Below are 27,930 nucleotides of genomic sequence, written 5' to 3'. Positions count from 1 at the left end.
ACTCCAGCAGGAAACCTGGTTCATTTTGAAGAATCAAGAAGGCAGTGGCAGGAAGATTTTTCACATGAGGTTATAACACTGATTGGAAAAATAAAGCCCCAAGTTTTTCTGCCTTCCTACCCAGGTGTTCAATAATCTTAGAAAATAGAGGCCTGCTCTGCAGTGTGCTGGGCTGCCCAGGCAGCTGGCCTACTCCCAACAGACCCTGCCTGGTAGAGAGAAGTTTGATGAATGCTCGGGCTGACAGTGTTCTCTGAACCAAGAAAGGTTCCCCAGCCTTTGACTCTACTTCTGCCTTCTTAGAAAACTTCCGGAGCCATGTTGGAGCTCAAATGACAACCAGGAGACCAACATACACTTGCCAGCCTTTGCCAGGAGTCGTGTTCTGAGCCCTCTTGGGCCATTTGGTCTCAGCACAAATGGAGCTCTGGACTGGGGGCGGGTAGGAGTGGGGGACATTTGTCTTGTTTTTCAACTCTGTCTGGATTCTGCCACTTGGGAGAAGTTCTCTATGTGGGCTCTATGTGGGTCCTTTGGGGTGGACCAGTGTTAGGAAGGTAGATCTTGGCATCTCCTTCCAAAGGGAGCCACTTGGGGCCTAGTGGGATAGTGGTGGTAGTGGTGGACAAGGGGTACCCTCTGAGTCCTGTGCCATTCAAGAAGCCGTTTTTTCACTTGGCATTTTGGGTGTTGCCACTGCCAGTTTGGAAGCAGCCAGAACCAGATGAGATGGAGTTGTCTGTCTTGTCAAGTCTCTTTGCCTCAGTTTCTTGAGGGCTGTGTGTGTGTGTGTGTGTGTGTGTGTGTCTGTGTAGGTGTAGACTTTTGAGTCCTCTTCCTCTGCTTTCTGGGTTGACTCGGGGTTCATGGTGCTCCCTTCAGGAGTCCCAGGCATCTTACTTCTTGAGGAAGAAGAAGCTGGGCTTTGGAGGTGGCCGTGCCAACATGTGCACTTGGTTTTTGAAGGTGATTTCAAGCTAAAAGGAAATAAAGAGAAGCAAATGAACAGCACATGTATAACCATGGAGCCCATGGGAATGGATGCTCAGGGAGGAGGTGGGATATGAGAAATTGGGGAGGGGAAGGAAGAGAGAGAGGGAGAGAGACAAGGGAGAGAAAGGGAAGAGAGAGAAGAGAGGGAGGAAGGGGAAGACAGAGGGAGAGAGAGAAAGAGAAAGAGAAAGAGAGAGAGAGAGAGAGAGAGAGAGAGAGAGAGAGAGAGAGAGAGAACTGGAAGGGGCCAGCTAGTTCATTCTCGATGGAGACACAGTATAATCTTGGAATCAGGAAGGTCTGGGTTCAAATCCTGCCTCAGATTTAACCAATCACTTGACCACACTAGGGGTCTCAGTTTCCTAGGCTGCTTAGGACCCCAGGATCAGCTAGAAGTATCCTTAGAGGTCACTGAGTTCTATACTCTCATTTTATAGATGAGGAGATTGAGGCCCAGAAAGGGGAAGTGACCTACCATGGGTCCCCTAAGGAGAAAGGGGCAGAGTCAGAATTAGAAAATATATCTCATGACTCCCAAGGTCAACCCTCTTTCTATCTTCCTCATCTGTCAAATGAGGAAGTCGGAATCAGTGACTTCTAAGGTATCTTCTAGCTTTGAATCTATGATCCTATGATTCTTCATTTTGTAGAGGAGGACACCAAAGCTCCCAGGGGAAGTTACTTGTCCAAAATCTCATATATCCTAAGGGAAAGAGCTGGAATTTGAATCTAGGGCTTTTGATTCTAGAATTATCTATTTTCCCCCCATTTTACTCTTCTCCATTCTGTCTGAGGTTCCTCTGCAGAATGACAGTTACCCTTGACCAGCTTCAAAACAGGTGATTTGGCCAGATTAGGTCTTTTTGGCAGTGATGGTCAGAAATGCCAAGGGAGGCAGGAGCTTCCCACACATGGAGAGCTGCTTGCACCTGTCTCACATCCTTGCTATTCATAGCATCAGAGATTGTTGGAGTTGGAAGGGACCTTAGGGGTCACCAGATCAAATTCACTCACTTAACAGATGGGGAAGCTGGCTCAGAGGGGTTAAGTGAATGACTTGCCCAAGGTCACACAGCTAGCAAATGGAAACCCAAGAACAAGATCCTGGGACTTATAGATAAGTCCAGTATGTTTTCTATGACACCATTGGGCAGAAGCTAGGGTTGTGGCAGGCACCTCAAGGTCAGTTGGAAGCTTCAGTTTCACCGTTGACTAGAGCAATATGGGACTGAATCTTCTAGGATCACATAGCATGCCAGATTTAGGGCAAGAAAGGAGCCCAGAGTCCTACCTCCTCGTCATTTCGATGAAATGGAGACCTAGGGGATTGAAGGGATTTGCCAAAGGTCTCACATAGGATCGGAGGAAGTAGAATGGGAAGGATCCTTAGATACCATCTAGACCTCACTCTATCCTTATTTTTACAAACATAGAAACTGAGGCCAAGGGTGGTGATCTTGTCTGAAGTAACATAACACTTAACAGATGGGGAAGCTGGCTCAGAGGGGCTAAGTGAATGACTTGCCCAAGGTCACACAGCTAGCAAATGGAAACCCAAGAACAAGAACCCAGGACTTATAGATTATAAGTCCAGTATGTTTTCTATGACACCATTGGGCAGAAGGTTGAAGGGTGTGGCAGGCACATCAAGGCCAGTTGGAAGCTTCAGTTTCACCTTTGACTAGAGCAATATGGGACCAAATCTTCTAGGATCATAGCATGCCAGATTCAGGGCAGGAAAAGTCCCAGAGGTAGCAATGGGCTATTGGAATGTTGAGGACAACAAGAGTGAGATGAATGGGACAACACAGGGAGATGGAGGGCTTTGAAAGTCAGCTAGAAGAGCTTGGGTTAAAAACTCTGATCAACATAATGACCAATGACAATTCCAGAAGACTCATGAAAAAACAGGCTGTCCATCTCCAGATAAAGTCTGTTTCTCCGGACTTCTCCAGTTGATTTTGAAATCAACAGAGCTTGGTGACAAGTTTAAAGTATAGATTATATATAAGTAGAATATATAGAAGATCTAGATGTAGAGGACACATACAAACATACGTGTATATGTACATATACATATATGTGTGTACACATATATACATACAAAATATGTGTATCCAAACACATCAGGATGTATATATAAAATATCATTGTGTGTCTATTTATATACATCTACATAGATATGTAAATGGATATATATATATAATATCATAAAATATATATGGTTAATGTGGGAATTTGTTTTGCTTGGTTATATATATTCGTAACAGATTTTGTTTTTCTTGCTTTCTCATTGGTTAGGGAAAGGAGAGTGGGAAGGAGAGAATTCCAAATTCCAAATAAAATTAAGTGAAAAACAAAAGGAAAACAAAACAAAAAATATAATGCATAGGAAAAGATACCCAATGAGGTGTCACATCACATCTGGAACATTTTTTCAATATGGGTGGTGCAGTTTGAGAAAGACATGGCAGGCTGGAGAAGAGAGCAGCTAGGATGGTGAAGGGTGAAGGAACTGGGGACCCTGTCATACCTGACCCTACTAATTGAAAGAATTAGGAATACCTAGTTTGTAGAAAGGTAGAGACATAGTCTTCAAGTTTTTAAAGAGCTATTAAATGGAAGAGTAATTAAATAGGATCTACTTGGCCTTATGGCGTAGAAATAGATATGATATGATATAGATATAGATATGATGGAAATTTGCATGGAGCCAGTTTAGGAAACAACTCCAATATCTTTACCAAAAAAACCCAAATGAGTTACAAAAAGTGCGATGCAACTGAACAACAATAACAACAACAGGAACTATTTCCTACAACTAAAGGTGTCCAAAAGTGAAAATGGCTGCCTGGGAAAGTGGTGAGTCACCCATCTCTGGAGATCTTCAAGGGAAATTCAGATGATCATTTTTCAGGGATATTGTTTCTAGGAAGGGGGTTCTGGAGTTCTTATTTAAGCATGGGTTGTGGAATGGGAAGAGTGTTGGATTTGGAGGCAGAAACCTAGGGTCAGATCTTAGTGGTGCTGTTTATTTGACTTAGGCAAACAACTTTATTCTCTGAGCCTTAGTTTCCTCTTCTGCACAATGAGGGGGTTGGATGAGATGATCCCTCAGGGGTTTCCAAACTGTCCTTGCCACGAGGTGCTTACAGTCTAATGATGGAGGCGACATGCAAACAATTGTGTACAAGCACTAAGATTAGGGAAGACTTCTTGGAAGAAGGGTGGGCTTTGGCTGAGAATGGAAAGGATCCGGGGAGGCAGGAGGTAGAGATGAAGAAGGAGAGTACCAGCAATAGGAATGGGTGGGTGGGTGGAGGACCAGCTATCTACATGAGTTGGGGGAAGTCCAGATCCTTCTAACTCCTCTCAGCCTCAATTTCCTTATTTGTAAAAATGAGAGACACAGACTTGACAAAGTCTGTGATCCCTTCCTGCTCTAAATCAATGATCCTCAAATACTTTCAGAATTCCTTTGGTACTCTGAGGGCGATAGGTCAGGAAGGGATATACTGAAGGCTTAGCAAAAGGTAGGCACTTAAAATTGCTTGTAGATTGATTAAATTGATTAATTGAAAGAGCAAAGGCAAAAAACAAACAAACAAAGGTTTGCAGAAACCCAGGGGTGAAGATTTATCTAGCCTCTCTGTGGATTGCATTTGTTCTATATAGATTCCAAAGACAAAACTAGGATTAGTCAGTTGAGATTAGAGGGAGGCAGTATTTCATTCAGAATGGACATTTAACTGTCAAGAATGTTAAGAATCTCAAGCTGACTCTCAAGAATGTTCCCTATCATGTATATGGGGTTAGACTATGGAACCTCTAAGGTTCATTTATTTGATAATTTAATTTTAAGTCTGTTCTGCTAATCTTCCAAAGTCCTACTTTCAGTTTGTTTTCTTCTCAGCAAGCCAGTGGTCACCAGAGGCAGGAGGACAGCTCCTCTGACCAGTGTCAAAGACGGACCCCACTTACCGTGCAGGGTGCCTGCAGCCAGGGCTCCCCATCTACTTGCATGGGCAACATCTTGCTTGTCCTAGAACCCAGAACAACAGCAACAATAAAAGAGAGGAACAATGGGTTTTTGCAGTTGGGGTAATAATGGGATTGTATATAGGAAGTGTAATGAAATGTGAAAGTTTATCTTTGACCATCTAGAGATAATTGGGCCATTCACAGGAGCTGGGGCAGTAGTCAAGGTGATAGAGTACAGAGAGCACAGGATGTGGAATCAAGGGATCTGATTTCACATCCCATCTATGTGGCCTTGGACAAATTATCTAACTTCCCTGAGCCTCAGTTTCCTCCTCTGTAAAGTGTGGGAGTTCATCTTTGAAGTCTTTTCCATCTCTAGATTTGGGATTCTATGGAAACATTGCTCAGCATCCCTAAGCTTCAGTGTCCCCATCTGTGAAATGACAGGATTGGCCTAGATAGCCCTAAAAGCCCTTCTAACTCTAGATCTGTGATTCTCTGAGCTTTGGACAGTCCCTAAAGGACACTTTGTGGAAGGTAGAGTGCTGCTCCTCAAGGCATTATCAAACAGCTGACCTTGAAGGGGATAAGATAGAGAATGGGTTTTTGTTTCCACTTAGGATTCTTGATCAAATACTATGCATCCTTCAGTTATGCAAGGTGAGAGGGGCTCAGTTCTATGATGTTAGATCACGTCAGTGAGGGAACATCTCTGGTTTGAATAAAACACATCTTGAGAGATTTGTCAATCTGGAAATTTCCTGAATGACTTCCTAGTTTCAGGAAAGGATACTATAGTTTAAAAATTTAATTAGTCAAGGACAATGGTGCTCAATGTGGAGTGCAGGGCCCACAAGGAATCCTTGAGACCCTTTCGGGGGTCCTTGAGTTAAAATTATTTTGTAATAATATTAAGATGTTTTAATTTCAAATATGGTATATATTAATAGATACCCACATAAATGAAAATTCTTTGAGGGGTTATCTAAATTGTCTTTTAGAATGTAAAAGGATTCTGAGGACCAAACATTTAAGAATCATTGTTTTAGAAGGCAAGACTTGAGCTTGGAGAAAAGAAAGCCAACAACTATACGGTTGTTGAAAGAATAAAAGAAGATTTGAGATGCTAGTATAGAGTCAAAGTCTGCTCTTAAATATGAGTTTACAGAAGAAAGAGGTAGGAAGCTCCTTCAAAAACCTTAAATGGTGGCATATAATAACCTTAGGAACTTGCCTTTCTTGAGTTTGAGAAAGATAGACTGACAGAAATAGAATCAAAGAAAAAGAGGGAAAGGAAGAGGGAAAGAGCTGAGACAGAGAAAGTGGGAGAGTTATATTACACATATAAATATATCTCTTTAGAAGGAAACTGTCATCTTTGTAGGCCTAGATATGATCCCAGCAGGAATTAATGGTGGCTGGCCATGGGGCTGTCCCTCCCTGGTTTGGTTTGATTTTCTTAATTATTTTTTACATATTCATCAAACATAATTGAACAACTTCTAATATAGTATCAGCCTTCATAGAGCCTACACTGTTTTCTTTATGGATATTAACTGGAATAGATGGAAACAATACCCTCTTGTCCTCTACCCCCATAAGGATTTCTCTGTTGTAATTAGCAGGTCTTTTGAAGGAGGTGAAACTCTCAGAGTCTACTGAACAATGGGGCCAAATACCTGATGGTAACAGAAGTACACTGAGCCAGCCTCTTCCCAGCATTCTTCAGTCCGGTGTAGATTTGTCCCATTTCCCTGGTTCCCTCCAGTCCCACTACTTCTACGAGATGATCACTGAAATCTATGGAACATGAAATGTTAAAACATCAGTTAAATGTGATTCAATTCAAGGAGCACTTATTGAATTCCACCGTGTACCAGGCAATATCCTAGTCACTGAAGATATCAGGACAAAAATGTAATTGTTCTTGCTTTTAAAGAGCAAGCATTAACCATTAACATTAACCATGTATGGTCCCACGTACCATAGCAGGCACTGAAGATATAAAGATGAAAACAAAGCAGTCCCTGCCCCTAAGGAGCTTGCATTCTACTTAGAAAAAATACCACAGCTAAGTAAATATGGAATATATTCAAAGAAAACACAAAACAATTCATTTTAGGGAGTGGTAAAGTGAGGAGTGCCAATAACTAGGCAGTTGGAGAAAACCCCTTTTTTTTTTTTTTTTTAGGAGAGTTTTGAGTGGAGTGAGGGATTCAAAGAAATAGAGACAGGGAGAGAGTGGTCTAGGCAATGGATGAAGGCAGAGGTAGATACAATGCCAACTACAAAGTACAACTTTAGAGACCATGACTCATTGGAACTGAAGACTTTATCCCAAAGGATCTTGTTCCAGGATCACTGATCAAAGTTCGCCAATGCCTCATTATTTCTCCAACAGAAATTTTCTCTTCTTCCAAATTTCTAGCTTTTAACTCAAAATTTTATCAATCAACAGATCAGCCCACCAACCCGCACTTAGTAAGTACCTACTATGAACTAGGAATTGTGTGAAAAATCAATAAATGTTTCCATTTTGCTAAGGTACCAATGTAAAGCCTGGCCAAAGATTCAAGCCTTGCCAAATAATATCTGGATAATCTTGGCCAAGTCACATTACTATTCTTGGCCTCATTTTCCTTATTTGTAAAAATGAGAGGGCTGGCCTATATGACCTCTAAGGGCTCTTCTGTCTCTCAATCTATGATCTTATTACAAAAGCTCCATAGCCTTTGGTAGCCTGGAAGAATGGAAGTGGCTTCAATTCCCTTCCCTGCTAAATGAAGGGAGTGAACTAGACAATCATCAGGGTCCTTTTCAGCTTTAAACCAAAGATCCTATGATTTCCATTGAATTTCTATGACACAGTGAGGATCCCTTCTCTGCTCCTTTGAGGGTAGAATAATATAAACTAATTCACATGAGTTCCTGAAGTTATTTCCTTAAATATTAAACAAAATCTTATACTCATGCTTTTTCTGGGGAGGACAGGATGTTTTGGGAGAGCCATTAGTCATGGCTCCTTTTAGGATAGCAGAGTTCTCTTTTGCTATAACCTGAGGCAGGAAAACAACATATTAGTCAAGATTTTTACTCTCAGGATTTCGTGTCATTTACTAATAGCACAGCACCTATTATGTGCTAGAGCCTGATGATATGAAGCCAGAAAAACAAAAAGGGGAGCCTATATTCTACTGGGGGGAAAGAGATATTTAAAAAAAAACTTAATATGAAATACACACAAAAGGTTTTTTTAGGGGAGAGGATTAGCAAATGGGCAATGGTTTGGGCTGGCAAACTCCTTGAGGGCAGGGACTATCTCAATTTTGTCCCTGACTTCCTAGTGTCTAGAGCAAGGGTCGGCAACCTTTTTGGCCATGAGAGCCAGAAACGCCACATTTTTTAAAATGTAATTTCGTGAGAGCCATACAGTGCTCGCAGTGTTGCTCCTGTAACAGCGCCTGAAAAAAATGGACTTTATGGCTCCTGCAGAAAGAGCCACATCTGGCCCTCAAAAGAGCCAGATATGGCTCGAGAGCCATACGTTGCCGATCCCTGGTCTAGCGCATAGTAGGTAATTAATTCAACAGAAAAGACCTGGTGTTGTGCCATAGCCAAGAGTGTGAAAAACAGAGAAGAGACTAACGACTCATTCCTCCCCTTTCTCCTTTCTGAGCGGGATCAGTGGCTTCCCATGTTGGCAAGAATCCTTCACAGATACATCTGGAAGTCTCTCTTTTGCTCAGTCTTCCTCAGGGTTTGCAATGTGCTGGAATATTTTCCTTGTGAGAGCGTCTCCGGAATTGAAGGTTGGTGTCAGGAAGAGAGATGGAGCCTTCTATAATAACTCCATCTAGAACTCCAAAGCTGAAGCAGAAGAGCAGGAAATTTCCTTCCAAGTTTTTGATGCGATGCTTGCTGTGACAGTGACCCTCCTGTCTGACTCTTCTCCCCACCAGCAAGCAGGACACTCGGTTGGACCAAGAGTTTTCTTTCTTTCCCAAGACATTGTTAAAAACACTACAAAAAATACACACATATACAAAACACACCACCTAGATGTATATATAAACACACATGTACAAAATACACACAGGCATGAAACACATATAACAGATGCTTGTATGTAATATATGTTGATAGACACAGTCTATGTATAGACAGGTACAAGCATGTGTACATATATATAAACACATACATAAGTACATGTTTTTCTACAAATTGGAACCTGCCTAGAAAATTTGGGAAGCGTGACTGTCATAACTCAAACGTTATAGTTCATCTTTCTTCAGAGCCTGCCAAGGGTAGAGGGATGTGTTGTGAGGAGGATTACTTAATTATTATTTAGGAGACCTAACAGGAAGGGCTGGAGAATTCCAAATGGAATGGGGAAGCAGGAAGTATGGCTCTCTCTCTCTGTCTCTCTCTCTCTCTGTCTCTCTCTCTCTCTCTCTGTCTCTCTCTCTCTCTCTCTCTGTCTCTCTCTCTCTCTGTCTCTCTCTCTCTCTGTCTCTCTCTCTCTCTCTCTCTCTCTCTCTCTCTCTCTCTCTCTCTCTCTCTGAGATGGGCTCCATGGTGGTTGGGTCAAGCTGTAACCGACCCTGGGAGACCTCAGAGGAAGTGCAGTTTGCACCCCGATTCCCTGGGATCCTGAAGGAAGACTGTCATCTGCTTGTGGGAGATTTTTGGTAGAGTCTATTAATCCCAACCTGAGTTGTGGGTTAACTTGGCCTGGGTCAGCTCCCAGATCTACCCACCTGAAGGAGTGCAGCTAGTGGTCCTGGAGGAGCTGCAACATCGCTGGAGTGAGTCTGGACTCTGCTGTGAGGATGCCCACTTCAGTCCTGCTATCCTTGGCCCTGTCTTGCTTTAGGTCTCAGTTCAGTGTAGACAAGTCCCTCCCCTGACCCTGTGGTTTGCCCTTAGTCTGGAAGTGCAGAAACCCCTATTCCCATCCTTTAGACCATAGTTCCCTTAATTAAATTTGTTACAAACTCTTGTCTTTTGCCCGCTGGTCTCCACAGGCTCCTTGTCTAGATGGTGCAGGGTGGCAGTTAGGCCTAACTGTCACTTCTGTCAACAGACATTTTTCCTTGGCAGTTAAACCCAGTATCTCCAACTTGTTAAGTCCCCATCTTTTGTCATTCCTGTCTTCTACTCACCCTTCTGAACCCACATACAGTATTTAAGTTATCTCCCCTGGTTTTCCCCATAAGAGATGGCAGAGATTGAGAGTCTGCCATAGGCAGGGCCCTCGCCCGCTTAGAGCTCCCCATCTGGGAAGGCCTGGAACGTAAGACAATATGACATCGAGAGACAATAATACATGATGAGGCCATTGGTGAGGTGCAAATCCGACTCAGTTTGCCAAGCGGAGGCTGTCAGGCTCTTGGGATAGAAAGGAACAACAACAACAACAACAAGAACAAGATGACGTCCTTGTCTTCAAGGAGCGAATATTCTGTAGAGCAGGCGGGAAGTGACACATACTTGGATAATCAATCGACCATTTTAAGAGCCCTCTACGGGCCGGGAATTCAGATGAAAAGGTCCCTTAAAGAGCCTGGAGGAGGTGGAGTGGGAAACACTGTGTATACTAATAAGCAAATAAAAAATATGTCCAAATAAATATCAACTAATGGCTTTTTTTTTTCCTAAGAGGAAATTCTGACAACTGGGAGCAATATGAAGAAAGTGATGCTTGAGTTGAGCCTTGAATGAAATCAGAGATTCTGCAAGGTAGAAGTAAGGATGTTTTTGGTTAAGGGGCAATGATTTAGACTGTAAACTCCTTGAGGGCAGGGACGGTCTCATTTGTCTTCGACTCCCTAGTGTCTAGTCTGTGCAAAAACGTGGATATAGTGGATGGAGTGCTGGGTGTGAAGTAGGCCAAACAAGTGCCATGTAAGGACCATGGAAGAGCCTCTGTTACTGCCAGGAGAATCAGAGAGGCCTTCCCGGAGGGAGGGAGGACCATTTGAATTATATTTTAAAAGATGGGTAAGAAACCAACAAGAGAAGATAAGGAGGGAGGACTTTTGGACTCAGGGAACAGGTTAGGGAAGGCACCAAGAAAAGTCCGCTCAGGGAGCATTTGGGGCATGTTGTTTATCGTTGTTGTATACCTCTAAATGGGAGTCGGAAGGGGCGTTTAGGTGGTGCAGTAGATAGAGCACCGGGCCTGGAGTCAGGAAGACACATCTCCATGAGTATGAATCTGGCCTCAAGCCTGGGCAAGATACTTCACCCTGTTTGCCTCAGTTTCCTCATGGGTAAAATGAACTGGAGAAGGAAATGGCAAACTGCTCCAGTATCTTTGCCAAGAAAACTCCAAATGAGGTCATGAAGAGTTGGACGGGACTGAAGAATGACTGAACAAAAACAAATCGGGGTTAGATGGCAGGTTGTACCTCAGGAAACATTAATGAGAAAGGCTCTACTGGGGCTCTACCATGCAGGGTTTGCATGAGGCCATACAGACAATGAGACAAAAGAACTCGAACCTTCTTTTGGGTGATATGGCTCCCTCAGGAATGACCCAACCCCAGTCCTGCCTGAGTCCGGCACAGAGAGACCCCTCGGTGAGTGAGAGGGTACAATGTCTACTCTCCTTGTGCTCATCGGCTTGCCTTCTAATGAAGGCCAACATAGCTAGCTAATGGTTGTCAAAGAAGGGGAAATGAATTAGCCTCACAAAATGCTTGAGTTTGCTCTTCTTTAATAGATATAAAAATGTATTTCCTTTTGATAGCTGAGTTCTTAATATAGTTCAATTTAGTGAGGATAGTTTATTTATTTATTATTTTGATTTTGAGTATTTTCCCCTAGTTACATGTTTCATGTTCTTTCCCTCTCCCCCAACCCCACTATAACCCCCCTTAGCCATCCCACAATTCCACTGGGTTTTACATGTATCATTGATTAAGCCCTAATTCCATATTATTGATAGTTGGACTAGAGTTATTGTTCAGTGTCTTCATCCCCAATAATATTCCCATCAGCCCATGTGTTTAAGCAGTTGTTTTCCCTCTGTGTTTATTAGTGAGGATAGTTTAAAAAGTTATGTTGACCACAGACATATATCAACACTGGCATGATCAACTGATTAATTTTGATGGGCATCATTTGGTGACAAATTTAGCTGATCTTTCCTAGGATCACTGGGCAGCGTTCTTCTATTCCTTTGACTTGTCTTTCATTCTTTTCCTGGTTCTTCTTCCATCCTCCACCTCTAAATCTTGAGAAACTCCCATCATTATAAAAATTCATGAAAGGAGAAAAGCTTGTTTAGTAGAAAGCCTTTGGCTCTCTGAAGGAGTTCTGAGCCAGTGAACAATGAATGTCTAAACCTCCAGTAATTTAATTAGTTCCCCTTTGAAAAAAGCTGAACAAAGAGATTTGAATCAGCATTTGGAGGAACTTACTGGGTCATTTAGGTACTACCTTAATCTTCAAGGACAATGGTCCCATAGTGGAGAGAGAGGGAGAAGGCAGGGGAGAGAGAGAGAGAGGAAAAGGAAAGGAGGTGAAGAAAGGACATGTCAGGAAAGGAGTAGAGAGGAGGGGGGGAAAGAGAGATGAGAGGAATGGAAAGAAGGAGAAGGGAAGGAAGAAGAAGGGGAAGAGAGAGGAGGGAGAAGAGAGGGAGAGAAGAATTCAAGTCAACCAGCGTTTATTAAGGGTCTGCTGCCACATGCTAGGCCCTGTGCTAAGAGCTTAGGATACAAAGAGAGACACAAACAGTTCCTGCCCTCAAGTAGTTCACAATCTGTTGGGGAGACAGGAGACAACTCAAAAGCAATGATCCTTGGAGATACTCTTGGAGGAATTAAAGGGAGTTGGGAAAAGCTTCTTGCAGAAAATGGGATTTTAAGTGAGACTTGAAGAAAGCCTGGGTAGCCAGGAGGCAGAGACAAGGAGGGAGAGAATTCCTGGCACAGCCAGAGAAAATGCAGGAATCAGAAGGAGTGTCTTGTTTGAGGAATAACAAGGAGGTCAGAGTTACTGAATGGTGGTGTAGATTCCGGGAGAAGATGGTAAGCAGATGGTAAAGAATGGAAAAAGCCAGGTTATGTGAAAGGCTTAGAAAGCCATACAGTCTCTTTTATATTTGATCCTGGAGGTGATAGGAAGCCACTGAAGTTGACTGAATAAAAGTGACATTGTTAGAACTATACTTTAGGATGATCACTTTGATAGAGAATGGGGAATGGATTGGAATAGGGAGAGATTTGAGGCAGGGAGGACAACCAACGGACTATTCCAGTTGTCCAGGTGTGAAGTGATGAGGGTCTGCACCAAAGTGATAGCTTGACCAGGAAAGAAGGGGAAGTATATAGGAGATATTACAAAGGTAAAATCCATAGGACTTGGCAAAATATGGGTTATGGTGGGGATGAGGTAAGAGTGAGGAGTTGATGGTGACACCTGGTTTGTTATTCTGGGAGACTTGAGAGAATGTTGGTGCTAACTCTGACCATGATAGGGAACTTAGGAAGACAAGAGGGTTTGGGGTGTGTGGGTATGTGAAGATAATGAGTTCAATTTTAGACATATTATGTTTAAGATATCTATGGGACATCCAGTTTGAGACATGTAAGAAGCATTTGGAGATGTAAAACTGGAGGTTAAAAGAGAGGTTAGGGCTGAATAAGTAGATCTGAGAATAATTTGCCCTGAGATGCTCATTGAATCCTTAGGAGCTGGGAAATCACCAAGCAAAACAGTATAGAGGAAGAAAAGGGCTCAGGACTGAGTCTCAGGGGGACATCCACCATTAGCAAATAGAAGATCATCAAGGAGAAATGATCCCATCTTTCATTTTGGACCCTTTTCTAAAGCTTTCTCTCTTGGTCTTCCAGCAAGAGGGAGAGAAGATTTATTTCCTCTGTGCCAAAGGGCAATGGCAACAATGATTCGACTTCTTTAAGAAACATGGGTCAATGATGTCTGCTTGGCTAGATTAGCCTACGATGGGACCTCAAATCCCTGACTTCCCTCTTCTACTTGTTTCCAACCCTAAATAATCCTAAGAAATGAGTATTTCCAGCTTTAGTGATCATCCTATAGGTCAAGAGTTCCAGATGTCCAGAGTGAGGCATCAACTGACCAGAGAGGAAATGTTCTTGGAGATGACTCCTACCACCTCCAGGAAGATCTTACTGTTGTAGGGGAAAGGAAACTTGCGACCAAATGGGCAAGAGAACTGGGCGGGATGAGTTGCTTGGACAGAGAAGAGCTGAGAGAAGTACAGATGGAGAATATCTATTCAACTCTTCCAAGTTGTCTCTGCCTCCCTTGGGCAAAGAGTGAGCTTAATAGGCTGAGATGTTGGCTATTTCCCTGTCTTCCATGTGTGTCTCTGAGATATCTTTAGAAATTTATATGGGAGAGAAAAGAAATACCTGTTTATTTGTTTAAGGTAATATTTAGGTATTTATTGAATACTTTTCTAGAAGAATCTTATTACTTATTTTTGGTGACCCTCGACCTGAATAGTACCTAAGCTTTGGTTTAGAGATTTCTCTATGGCAGGGAAGGGCAAGGGGTGTGTGGAGAGAGAGAGAGAGAGAGAGACAGAGAGACAGAGACAGAGATTCAGAGACAGAGAGAGAAAGAGAAAAAGAGAGACAGAGAGAGACAAAGAGAGTGAGCACTCTCTGACTACCTTCTTTAGGGTCAGACACTTGCCTTCATGGGCAAATCTGGGTTACATTTAGAGACAGAGAGACAGAGGCAGAGATTTAGAGACAGAGAGAGAAAGAGACAAAGAGAGACACAGAGAGAGAGACAGAGAGAGACAAAGAGAGTGAGCACTCTCTGACTACCTTCTTTAGAGTACACAAGGATCCTCTTTATACCATCCCCAACAGATGGTTGTCTAGCCTCTGCTTGAAGAGGATCACTTCCAGTGAAGGGAAACCCACAATCTCTCTTTTTTAACCCTTACCTTCCATCTTAAAATCAATACTGTGTGTTAATTCCAAGGTAGAAGAGTGATAAGGGCTAGGCAATGGAGATCAAGTGACTTGTCCAGGGTCACACAGCTAGGAAATGTCTGATTTGAACTCAATACCTTCCATCAACCAACAAGCTCTTAAGACAAACTATTCCTCTTTTGGTTTACTTTAATGGTTAGAAAGTTTTTCCTTATATCAAATCTAAATTTTCCACTCTCCACTTTCTACCCATTGCTTGGGCGGAAACCTAGAGGTTAAAATCTTTCATAAAATTATTTTGAGCTAGAAAAGACCTTAGAAGTCATCTAATCTGACTTCCTCTTTCTACAAATGGAGAAACTGAGGCCCAGAAAGGCTCGCTAATTGGCCCAAGGTCACACGGAGGATCTGAACTTGGTTCTTTAGAGTTTAGACCCAGAGCCCTTCCCACTGTGCCGCACAGCCTCCCCGTGTGGGTGGCAAAGTTTCTTTTGGCATGGATGTGCTCGATTGACTTTTCATCGCCTCCCATGTCCGAGACGGCCGTCAGGGGCCAGGACGTCTTCTGGCCCGGCTCCTGTTGATAATCCTCTTAGGGCAGAGACGAGAAACCAGAACCTTCAGTCTCCCGGGATCCTCCTCTAGCTCGGCTCCTAATGACTGAGTGTGCGGTTTTGGCAGTCCGTGCCTTCTCCCTGTTGTATTTACTGCCTGGCTATCTATTGATGAGGATCCGGAGTCTCCATCCGAGTCGCCGGCACTCACATCACATCGACAGCAGAGACCGAGATGGCATATGGAGGATGAGATCATAGGACCAGATGCTTGGAAATGGATGGCCTCCTTTATTTCTCCTGCTCATTCCGGAGCAGTGACAGGGCTGAAGGGCAGTTATGGGGGGACGGAGGAAAAGGGGGAGGAGAAACAGATTAGAGAGGCGGGAATTGATATCAAGGCCTCCTAAATAATCCGTTGGCACAGTGATAAGAGTTCTGGGTCTGGAATCAGGGAGATCTGAGTTCAAATCTGGACTTGGCGACTCACTAGCGGTGTGATCTTGGGCGAGTCACTCAACTCTGTTTGCCTCGGTTTCCTCATCTGTAAAATGAACTGGAGATGGAAGTGGCGAACCACTCCAGTATCTTTACCAAGAAAACGCCAAATGGAGTTACAAAGAGTGGCTGAAAAGACTGAACAACAGTAGTTTATTCAGAGCCCACCTAGACCCTGGAGGGTGGAGCAAACACCGCCAGGTGCCCTTTTTCCTAACCTTCTTGCTAATGTCCTTTCCCTTTTTTGCCTTTCCTGGCTAGACATTCACCATCACCCCTTCCCCCATCCCTCCTATGAGGGAGCCCAGAATTCCTGTGCCCCCCAGATCTTCAGACCCACTGGCCCTTTGTTAAGGGGAAGGAAACCGAGGCAGAGAGTGTGAGTCATTTGTCCAGCATCCCGCGGGTAGCGTCAGAGGCAGGATAGGAACCCCAAGCCCTTTGACTCCAGTCTGTGCCCCTTCACCAGGGAGGGAGCCAGCACTGCGCTGGCCGGCTCTGTGGTTGAATAGCATCCTGCTTTTTGGGGTTCAGACGGTGACGTATACCTGGCAAGAGCTCCTGATGTGGGCTAGCCAAAGCCTTGCGGGTTTTCTTGCCTCCAGGTTTCCATGAAGAGAGGCCTCTTGCCCATTGGCTGTTCAGGTCCACAAAGTCCAGTGATGGCAGAGACTAATTGTGATGTCTCAGTCTCTCACCTCCATGGGCTGTTGGTCTGTAGAGGTAAAACTCTTCCCATGGAAGCACTTAAGAGTCTGGCCGGGAAAGCAGCAGCCTGGAAGCAGACAGGGTCTCTGGGGGTCCTTGCCTGGAGGGTGCTACAGGTCTCCCTTAGGCTCATGGGAAAGCATTAGGAGAGAAGGCTTGTCGAAAGTCCAGACCAGGCAGAAAGAGAAGATCACCGGCAAGCCTCGCCAGCTGGGGTAGCTGGGTGGTTCAGTGGATAGAGAGCCAGGCCTGTAGGCCGGAGGTCCTGGGTTCAAATCACTTCCTAGCTGTGTGACCCTGAGCAAGTCACTTAACCAAACCCTTACTGCTCTTCTGCCTTGGAACCAAAACACAGACTTGATTCTGAGACAGAAGGTGAAGGCTTAAAAAACCAACCCAGTCTGGTCAGCAGCTCAGATCTTCCTCTTCACCCTCAAATCTTCTCTCTTCTGCCGTGGCTCCATCCTTTCTCACAGACTCAGGCTCAAGAACTCGGCATCATTTTGATCCCTTTTCCCTTACACCCACGACCAATCGACTGCTAAGTCTTGACCTGTTTCCCTCATTTTCCTAACAAGTGATCACTAAGAATTAATTTATCATTATTAATGATGATGATATCATAATGGGCAGTTAGGTGGTACAGTGGACAGAGTACTGGGTCTGGAGTCAGGAAGAGTCATTACTGTGAGTTCAGATCTGACCTCAGACAGTAGCTATGTGATCCTGGGCAAGTCACTTCACCCAGTTGGTCTCAGTTTCCTGAACTGTGAAATGAGCTGGAGAAGGAAATGGCAAACCCTTTAGCACCTTTGCCAAGAAAATCCCCAAAGGAGTTATGAAGAGTCAAACACGAACTGAAACAACTGAAACAAACAAAAAAACCCAAACCCCACAACAACAACAATAATAATTCCTAGCTTATTAGCACTACATAGTCCCTTAAGGTTTGCCAAATCCATTCATGTGTTAGCTCATCTAAGCCTCACAACAACTCCAGAGAAGATGCTATTCTCATTCCTATTTTGCAGATGAGGAAACCGAGGCTGGGGGAAGTTGTACTATGTTAGTGTTTGGGGCAGTATTTGAACTCAGGCCTTGTCTCTCTCTCTCTCTCTCTCTCTCTCTCTCTCTCTCTCTCTCTCTCTCTCTCTCTCTCTCCTTCTTAGAATCAATATTAAGTTTTGGTTCCAAGACAGAAGAGCAGTTAGGGCAATGGGAGTTAAGTGACTTGCCCAGGGTCAAACAGCTAGAAAGTGTCTGAGACCTAATTTGATCCCAGGACCTCTCATTTCTAGGTCCGGGTCTTTATCCACTGAGCCACTGAGCTGCTCCAAACTCAGCCCTTCTTGGCTTCCAGTTCAGTGCTCTATCCACAGTATCATCTTGCTGTCTACCTTCTACTCATCAGACACTGTGTAGAGTTGGAGATGCAAAGATGAAAGCAAGATGGTCCTGCCCTCAAGGTGCTGACCTTTTATGGGGGAGACGACGCAGGCAGAATGACTGTGTCCTGTGGAGATGGGCCAGTAATGGCAGGGCAAATGGAATGGAGACTCAGGACTTTAGTGAATCTGTTTCCTGAAATGCCCAAAGAGCTCTCGAGTCCCTCATTGAGACTTTTCCCCAAAGGGCCTCCTGTGTGGCGACAAGTCTTTTAATTGTCTAGCATGGAACTGAGTACTCTTGCAGCAGGTTCAAATGGAGCAATCATCCTTTTATTTCCTGGGGATCCCAACCTGCTTGTCCATGGGTTGGAAAAGCAAGCCCAGGGCCTATGGAAGAATCCGGGGCCTATGGAAGAGCGAGTCCAGGGCCTATGGAAGAGTCCGGGGCCTATAGAAGAGCGAGTTCAGGGCCTAGGGAAGAGGAAGTCTAAGGCTTATGGAAGAGCAAGTCCAGGGCCTATGGAAGAGTGAGTCTAGGGCCTATGGAAGAGTGAGTCCAGGGCCTAAGGAAGAAGAAGTCCAAGGCTTATGGAAGAGTAAGTCCAGGGCCTATGGAAGAGTCCAGGGCCTATGGAAGAGTCCAGGGCCTATGGAAGAGTGAGTCCAGGGCCTATGGAAGAGGAAGTCCAAGGCCTATGGAAGAACAAGTTCAGGGCCTATGAAAGAGTGAGTCCAAGGCCTATGGAAGAATCCAGGGCCTATGGAAGAGCGAGTCCAGGGCCTATGGAAGAGTCCAGGGCCTATGGAAGAGTCCAGGGCCTATGGAAGAGTGAGTCCAGGGCCTATGGAAGAGGAAGTCCAAGGCCTATGGAAGAACAAGTTCAGGGCCTATGAAAGAGTGAGTCCAAGGCCTATGGAAGAATCCAGGGCCTATGGAAGAGCGAGTTCAGGGCCTATGGAAGAGTGAGTCCAGGGCCTATGGAAGAATCCGGGGCCTATGGAAGAGCAAGTTCAGGGCCTATAGAAGAGCGAGTCCAGGGCCTATGGAAGAATCTAGGGCCTATGGAAGAACAAGTTCAGGGTCTATGGAAGAGTGAGTCCAGGGCCTATGGAAGAATCTGGGGCCTATGGAAGAGTGAGTCCAGGGACTCTGGAAGAGGAAGTCCAATTCCTATGGAAGAACAAGTTCAGAGCCTATGAAAGAGCAAGTCCAAGGCCTATGGAAGAATCCAGGGCCTATGGAAGAGCGAGTTCAGGGCCTATGGTAGAGCGAGTCCAGGGCCTATGGAAGAATCCGGGGCCTATGGAAGAGTGAGTTCAGGGCCTATGGAAGAGCGAGTCCAGAGCCTATGGAAGAGCGAGTCCAGGGCCTATGGAGGAACCCGGGGCCTATAGAAGAGTGAGTTTACGGCCTATGGAAGAGCAAGTCCAGGTCCTATGGAAGAGGAAGTCCAGGGCTTATGGAGGAGCAAGTTCAGGGCCTATGGAAGAGTCCAGGGCTTATGGACGAGCGAGTCCAGGGTCTATGAACTGCAGATTTAAGGTGACTTAAAAAGAAGGTAACTAGGCAGTCAGGTGGATGGATTGGAAATCATGGAAGGTTTCAAGTAAAAAGGTGATGTTTCTGCTGATTCTTCAAGGAAACCAGGTGTTGAAATCAATCAAGGAGCATTTATTAAGCACCTCTTCCATAGGCCCCGGATTCTTCCATAGATCCTGGACTCAGTCTTCCATTTATTAAGCACCTTGCTATGTGCTAGGCACTGTGGGCAGACACAAGGGACTTAAAGACACACAAAACAAGGCCTGCCATTGCCCTCAAACTGCTTACAGTCTATTGGGGAGGACAACAAATACAAAAATATGCATAAACTATGAAAATAAACTACAGTGTATTTACATATATAAAGAATCTATATAGATAAAAAATACAACACAAACCTAAGGGTAGCCGGGTCAAAATGAGACAGGTATTGAATGAGGTAGTTAGGGTTGGAGGGACCCAAAATGGAGGGGAGGAGGACGTGCATTCTAGGCCCATGAGGGATTGTCAGTGCAGTCACATGGGAGATGGAGGTGGAAGAGGGGGCGTGGGGTGGGAAAGTACTAGAAGAACGGAGTTCTTGGATGGGGGTGATGTATAAGAAGACTGGGAAGGGAGGAGCCGGTCAGGGTTCAACAGACTTAACAGCACTTCCCTCCACAGCCTGGGTTTCCATCTCCCCTCTAGGTCGGGCCTTTGTTACTTCTCAAACAACTGTTCTTTTGACTTCATCCTGTAGATGGCTTGCCAGATTAATCTTGCTAATGTACAGAGGGCTGGGAGGGTGACCCATTTAGCTTTCCAATGTTCCAGGAATCTCTCCAAACTCCAGGCTGCATTGGTGCAGGGAATTTCCTTACTGGGAGTTCCCTATGTTGATGCTGATGAAATGGGCAGGCCCAGTTAAAAAAAAGTCCAGTTCAAATTGGTCTTTATTCGAAATATATTCAGTGGCTATCTGCTGCCTGTTGAATAAAGTCTAGATCTCATAGCCTGGCATTCAAGGCCCCTCAAACATTTCTTTGTAATTGCCTATAGGTTCTGTTCACATATTCTACGCTCCCTCTGGACACCTCAGTTCCCCTCAAACATTATCCATATTTTTCTCCCCTCTGTATTTTGTTCAGTGAGAGAGGGAGTTGAACCAGCTGGCTTCTAGGGTGCCATCTTTAACTCTAGGCTATTCTATAAACCTAGATTTGCCATTCCCTTCCAGCTTCACTTGGAATCCTCCAAGGCTCGCTCCCACGCTGCCCCTTCCATGAAGCCTTTCATGATTTCCTCTATCCCAAAGTGGCTTCTTCTTCCTTTGAATATTAACTCATGTTACCCGAGTGCCAAGTTTGATGCCAAGAGCCTTCGCTTCTGTGCAGTTGGATGTGGTTCCCTTTTGAGTGGATTCCTCTCTAATGACCTGAATGGAGCTGGGGTTTTGTCCCACCTACACCTGCTTTGGGGCTTATTTTTGGCTCTCTCCTAGGGCTTATCCAAATCATCCAGTCTGCCAGAGACCAGCTTCTAGGCAGTATCTGAGGGTTAGGTATTGTTATTATGACATGGCAAGAAAAGAAAGGAATGGGACTTGTTTTTGAGTCTCAGTTAGCAAAGAGGTAGACCCCCATCTATATGAGTATTTATGTATATTTATGCATACACACATATGTACATAAATATCCATACATGTACATATACACATATGCATTTAAAGAAGGGAGATGTCTCTGTTTCTTTAGAAATGCATATATATTCACTTTATATATGTGCATACATTCCCTTTCTTTTATTGCTCAGTCATTTCAGTTGTGTCCAATTCTTTGTGATCTCATTTGGGATTTTCTTAGCAAAGATCCTGGAGTAGTTGGCCACTTCCTTCTCTGGCTAATTTTACAGATGAGGAAACTGAGGCCAAAAGAGGTAAATGACTTGTCCAGGGTCACACAGATACTAAGTCTCTGAGACCAGATTGGGACGCAGGAAGGTGAGTCTTCCTGACTCCAGGTCCAGCATTCTATCCATTCTATCACCTTGCTACCATGTTCCTTTAACAAATAAATAAATAAACACACACACACATATATGTGTATATATATATATGAGATATATACTTACATATCTATATATGCTGATATAGATATATGAAGATATATAGATATATATGCACAAAAACATGTTATCTCCTCTGATGCTTCTTGAGGCCAGGGACAGTTTTATTCTTATCTTTATATCTCCAGGGCCTGGCACATAGTCTGCTCTTACTAGAGACCATCTTCCCTTTGGATAAACAATGAAACAGAGGACATTTATAAGCTCATGGATTTAGAGCTTGGAGAGATTTTAAAGGTCATAGAGATCAACTCCTTCATTTTACAGATGTATAAACCAAGGCCCAGAGAGATTTATAATTTATAATATACATTATAAATTTATAATAAGAGAGATGAATAATTTACCCAGGATCACACAGCTACTAAGTCTCTGAGGGAAGATTTGAACTTAGGCCCTCCTGATTCTGCATTCATCATTCTTGTTACTACACCGTGCTGCTTCTCCTCCTTTAGTCTAGTAGCATGGGAAGAGATAACTAACATTGGCGAAGAGGCTCTCTCTGTGGCTCAGCTTCAATCTGATGTCCTTTCTGGGGTCTCCAAGTGCTCGTTCTGGAGCTCCCTCTCAGGTACTGGCAGGATCTCTGGGGCCATGACATCAGGCTGCTTTTATGGATGCTGTGCTTTCTTTTGTAACCATTGATAGCGCCGCGGAAGTCTTGCCCAATCCCATGCAGCTCCTTCCCTTACTCTCATCAATCTCTTTTAATCAGCGCCCAAGGTATTATAGGGAAGCATGAGCTTTTCTTCTCGCTCATTGCCTTGGACTCATGTCTGTCCCTGGATCACTGCAGGACTTGGGTCTTTCCTCCTCCTCCTGCACCAGCCAGGTCTGCCACACTCAGATTTCTCTGGTGGTTTTTACCAGACCTGGGATTTTATTGGCATAGGGAACTCCTGAGAAGGAAAGTCTCTCAATACCTATTGGTAAAATTTAAAAAAAGTTTAATGATGAAAAATCTGTTTAAGCAGAAGAAAAACAGCTGCTTGATCACATGGGTTGATGAGGATATGATTGGGGATGTAGACTCTAAACGATTGCTCCAGTGCAGATATCAAGAATATGGAATTAGGTCTTGATCAATGACATGTTTAAACCCCAGTGGAATTGTGTGTTGGCTATGGGAAGAGGGTGAGAGGAGGGGAGGGAAAGAACATGAATCATGGAACCATGGAAAAATATTCTAAATTAATTAATTAAATAAAATTAAAAATTAAAAAGAAAAGTGTTTAAGTTTACAAAACACTTTTCTCCCAGCAGCTTTGTGAGGCGGGTAGTGAAATCATCATTTCACAGATGAGGATCCTGAGGCTCATAGGGGTGAAACGAATTGCCTCTAGTCACACAGCTGGTAAGCTCCAGAGGTTGGATTTGAATTCAGATCTCTCTGGAATCCAAGGACAAGAGTTTGAATTGCCCTTATCGCTTTGTTTGTTCCTTTATTCTGGTGCTTATCACAATCCACTTTGTCCTATGGTATGGTCCTTTTCCTATCTCTGTAGGGATTCTTGCCTTGTTCCCTTTCATATTTTCAGCAGTAAGTGCAAAGCCTTACATACAATAAGTATTTGTTCAGGAAATGACTGTTGAACCCAATCATGAGCCTCCTAAGAAAGTCCCTTTTCCATTAGGAATCCTATCCCAATGGGGGGGGGTTAAAGATGGAATGGGAAGAGAGGGTGCCTGACCCAGAAAACATTAGTCAATCAATAGGTATTCCCTGGTACCTTTTGAGGCAAACATGCAGAAAGGTCCCAAGTAGAGAGATCTGGGCACTATGACTATTTCTCAGGTTCCCTATTCCTGTTTATTTTATTTTATTTTTTAAACCCTTAACTTCTGTGTATTGGCTCCTAGGTGGAAGAGTGGTAAGGGTGGGCAATGGGGATCAAGTGACTTGCCCAGGGTCACACAACTAGGAAGTGTCTGAGGCTGGATTTGAACCTAGGACCTCCCTTCTCTAGGCCTGGCTCTCAATCCACTGAGCTACCCAGCTGCCCCTCCCATTCCTGTTTAGAAAGGCAACGATGGTGTGATGGATAGAGATGCAACCTAGAAATCATAAAGTCCTGGATTCAAGCTTTGCCTCTGATACACACTATCTATATGATTCAGTACCATAGGGAACAAAGACTTAAACAGCAGAGAAGATATCACCCTGCACTGTTAGAGGGAGTTTTCTCATCTGGGATTTCCCTATATGGAGGAAACAGAGTACGTTCAGTCCCTATTCCATCTTATAAAGGGAAGGATTTCTGAAATTCTCTTTGATGGGACTTAGAACTGGAGGGGATTTCTTTAATCATTTAAAATAGTGGTTGCCAAAATTTTTTGGCCTACCGCCTCCTTTCCAGAAAAAATATTACTTAGCGTCCCCTGGAAATTATGAAACTATTTATTGAACTCAGAATAGAATGTACAAAAAACGTGTGGCCATCACCGCTCCTCTGGATTGCTGCAGCACCCACCAGGGGGTGGTGGTGCCCACTTTGGGAATCACTGGTTTAAAACAAAACTGGTTTAAAACGTTCATTTTCTGGATAAGCCACCTGAGGGTCAGAGATGAGAAGAGATTTGGTCAAGTTGACACCAGTCAGAAGCTTGAGAAATACGGTTTGGATCTAGATCTCCAGGTTCCCCATCCAAGGCTCTTCCCACGACATCTTGGTGCCAAGTATGAAAAAATATGACATGGAAAATGAGGAGAGCATGGGAGGAAACCCAAGTACAATTTTAATATCCAGTATGTAGCATCACTGGGCCACCATATTGCTTCTCCATGAAAGATGGAAAGAGGGAAGTGGTCCCCAAATTGAGAGATCATAGATTTAGACCTGTAAGAGACTTCAGAAACCATCTAATCCAATCCTCTCATTGAATAGAGAAACTGAGGTCCAGAGAGGTTAAATGGTTTGCCTCTGGTCACACAGGTAACAGGTGGCAGTATTTGGACTCCTCTGACTCCCAATCCAGGACTCATTCCCCTGGGCTACCTTGTTTTTGGAGAGAGAAAGAAGGTGGTTTATAGACTCTATCTTCCTTCATAGACTACTTACTTCCTTGTTCTCTTTACTCTTCAACAAAAGGCAATAATCTTGAGCAAGTAAGAGAATGTGGGTGTTGAAAGAGAGGATATGTTTAGGATGTGTCTGACTGTGAAGTCTTGCATAAAGCAGATAAAACTGAGGAGAGGGGGGGAGGGGATGCAGAGGATGTCTTGCTGGGTCACTCTCCTTTTCTGCTGAGGCTCCTTCCTCCAGTGAGACCAGTGAGGGCGTGATTCAATAGATACATGCTTGGAGTTCCCCAAAGAAGGTTTGAGATGTTCTCTTCCACCTAGACCAATTAACTGGGTCTAGTTAACTGGATCAACTTAGGTCAAAAAGAGGGTCTAACCCATTGAAGGGTGGATCCCAAATCCTCTGTGCTCCCTCTCTTCTGTTTCTTCTAAGTTAAAGACTATAATAATAATTATTAGGATTTCTAGAGTTTGTTCTATATTTCTATAGTTTCTATTCTATATTCTAAACTATATTTCTATAGTTTCTCTTCTGGCTTGAAGGTTTGCAAAGCAATTTACATGTTATTTCATCTGATCTTCACGGTTCCCCTTTGAGGGAAGCAAATTCAAATCCATGGGCCCTGATGGAGGAGAAAGTCCACAGTTCTTGCCCTCAGGTGCTTACTTTCTGCTGTGAGAGAAATGACATCAACACAGAATCACAGTCTAACACTTCTAACGGTGGGGTTAAAGGCTTCTAATTGTATTTGGGGGAGAAGACAGAGGGTTGATGAGCAGAACTAATCTCTTCCTCCTCCTGGCTGGCCCCATCCTCATGGGGGCGGTACCTTTGTCCTCCCTTTAGATGTAGCTTTTGCACTTCTAGAGGGAAGGGTTTCTTTCAAACCTGCTTGGAAAGAAAAAAGAAACTGAAGGTGCCTAAAGCTAACTCCAGCCCTTCCCCCAGAGAGACTGCTCCAGCCTCAGTTGTGCCCAGATGTTCTTTGGTCTAGATTCACTTGGCCTTTCTCTGATTTGGGGCCATTAGAAAACATGACTCCATAAAATCTCTTTTTGGGCTAGCTCTTAAGCCTCATGCCAAGAATATTCCTTAGCAGCTATAAATCTCAGTCTCAGGCTCTCTCTGTCTGTTTTCTCTTTCTCTAGGGACCTTGCCACCCATATGCCCCTTTCTTTGACATTTCCTCTGAGGACCTCTATAGTCTAGTAGCTCAATAAACAACCTTGCTGTCAAGAAGAAATTGGTTTCTTTGGAAACAAAGAGCAAATAAAATCTTTTAAAAAATCCTCACCTTCCATCTTAGAATCAATACTGTACCTCAGTTCCAAGGCAGAAGAGTGGTAAAGGCTAGCCAGTGGGGGTTAAGTGACTTGTCCAGGGTCACCCAACTAGGAAGTGTCTGAGGCAGATTTGAAACCAAGACCTCCTGTTTCTAGGCCTGGCTCTCTATCCATCGGGCTACTCTGGTGATCTTTAAGTATTTGGATGACTGTCCAAAGTAGAAGATCCAGACTTATTCTGTCTTAGAAGACAGAACCAAGAATAGTGGGGAACAATGGCAGAGGCAGATTTGCAGATTCAGGGTTGGGGTCAGCAGGAAATCTGCAGAGGGACTCAATCCCCTTCCCTTTAGATCTTTGCATAGAGGCTAGACCATCACAGGTGAGGGAGGTCGTAGGAGGATTCTTTATTCAAGAGTGGGTTGGATTTGATGGTTGCTCCCCAACCTGGGGAAGCTAGGATAAAATACTCAGTTGAATCTTGTTCCAGGGGAAGTAGAAAGCAGAATTCACGTGTCTTTGAAGGCTCCCTTCCCCCCAGCCCCATGAGGGTGGAAGTGGGAGAAGCAGGAGAGCTGGCAGCGTCATCTTCCCCCTCCGCTTTCCCCCATCTCTACCTTTTATACTGAAAGGGAGCACTCTGTTTAAGACTGCACATCTCCAAACAATTCTACCTTTTGGGTTTGGGTACTGGGTTACCCAGCTATTTTGTGTGGCTCTGAGAGTAGCCCAAGAGGGGAGAATTCACAGGAAATAGTACTCAGGTGGGTATATAACACCTTCATGCATGGACACCCAGGCTCCTGCAAAGTGGTGCAGAACAGGACCCAAAGGAGGCTTTTTTTTTTTTTAGGAAGTTGGGGAGACTTGGGAAAAAGGTCTCTCCTGAAGTACTGTGGATAAAGGAGGGCCACAGTAAGGGTAACAGAACCTATTGACCATCTAGTCCAACTTCCTGATTTAACAGTTGAGGAAACTGGTCTGGATGGGTGAAGTGCCCAAAGTCACAGTTTGCAGAATTTGAACTTAGATCTTCTGACTCCAAATCCAGCAAACATTCTGCTGTGTTATAGTGCCTCAGAGCAAAGGAGCCAAGACAAAGACCCAGATACCTAGGAAGGCTGAAGGAGAGGGGACTGCCTGACAACAGGTGCCTGCACGTGGGGTAAACCTCTCCCCAGTTCTTTGTAATTAGAGAAGACTTCTCAGCAAGCAGCCTTGTTAAAAAGGAGTGTTAGATTTTCTTGGCTTGAAGGTAAAATACTAATTGGTGTGTTATTTGGTTTAACTAACTTTGCCCTCAGAGTTCAGGAAGCACTAACTCCAAGTACACAATGTGCAGTAAAAGACATCAATTAGTGGTGAGCACTTGCAAAGGTAGCCTACCTTGGTGTGGAAGGCAGAGCACAAAGGATGTGCCAGAGGGGAGTCTAAACCAGCCCAGATTCAGAGAACACAACGTAAATGAAGGAGTGAGAAAGCATTTAGTATGCACTCATTATGTTCTATGTGCTGAGGATGTAAATTGAAGCCAAGACAATCCCAGCTCTTAAGAAGCTCACATTCTAAAGGATTCTAAAGGAGACAGAAACATAATAGATGATGAGCAGGGAGAAAGGGTGATGGAAAGCCCATTGGATTGAGGGCAGTTCGACAAGGCTTATGAGGCTCCTGGAGGCTTCCCACTCTGGGTTAAGCACAGTGCTTGGCACATAGCAGACACTTAGCAAATTGGTTGATTGACTTGGGCTGGCCCCAGCTCTTTTACACTGAACTCTGCTTCCATTCAGGTGATAGGGATATTGTTAAGAGGGCACATGTTGGAGCTGACATATACCCATTGCTTTTATTTTTATTCATTCATTTGTTCATTTATTTTGAGCCTTAAAATTTTTAACTTAAGTAATTAATTTAGAAT

General features: G+C 44.0%; 1 protein-coding gene across 1 annotated transcript in view; it reads right to left on the bottom strand.

The window, feature by feature from the left end:
- Window positions 1-896: 896 nt before the first annotated feature.
- DGKG (diacylglycerol kinase gamma) overlaps window positions 897-27,930 on the bottom strand; it is a 250,772-nt gene continuing 223,738 nt past the window's right edge. Inside the window, 3 exon segments of the mRNA XM_044675638.1 lie at window positions 897-977; window positions 4,975-5,035; window positions 6,654-6,774. Of these exon segments, the coding sequence (XP_044531573.1) occupies window positions 897-977; window positions 4,975-5,035; window positions 6,654-6,774 (263 nt within the window).

Source organism: Gracilinanus agilis, chromosome 4, assembly GCF_016433145.1.
Source record: "Gracilinanus agilis isolate LMUSP501 chromosome 4, AgileGrace, whole genome shotgun sequence".
NCBI lineage: Eukaryota > Metazoa > Chordata > Mammalia > Didelphimorphia > Didelphidae > Gracilinanus > Gracilinanus agilis.
Note: the sequence above shows the minus strand (reverse complement) of the source record. Positions and strands in the feature narration are given on the sequence as shown.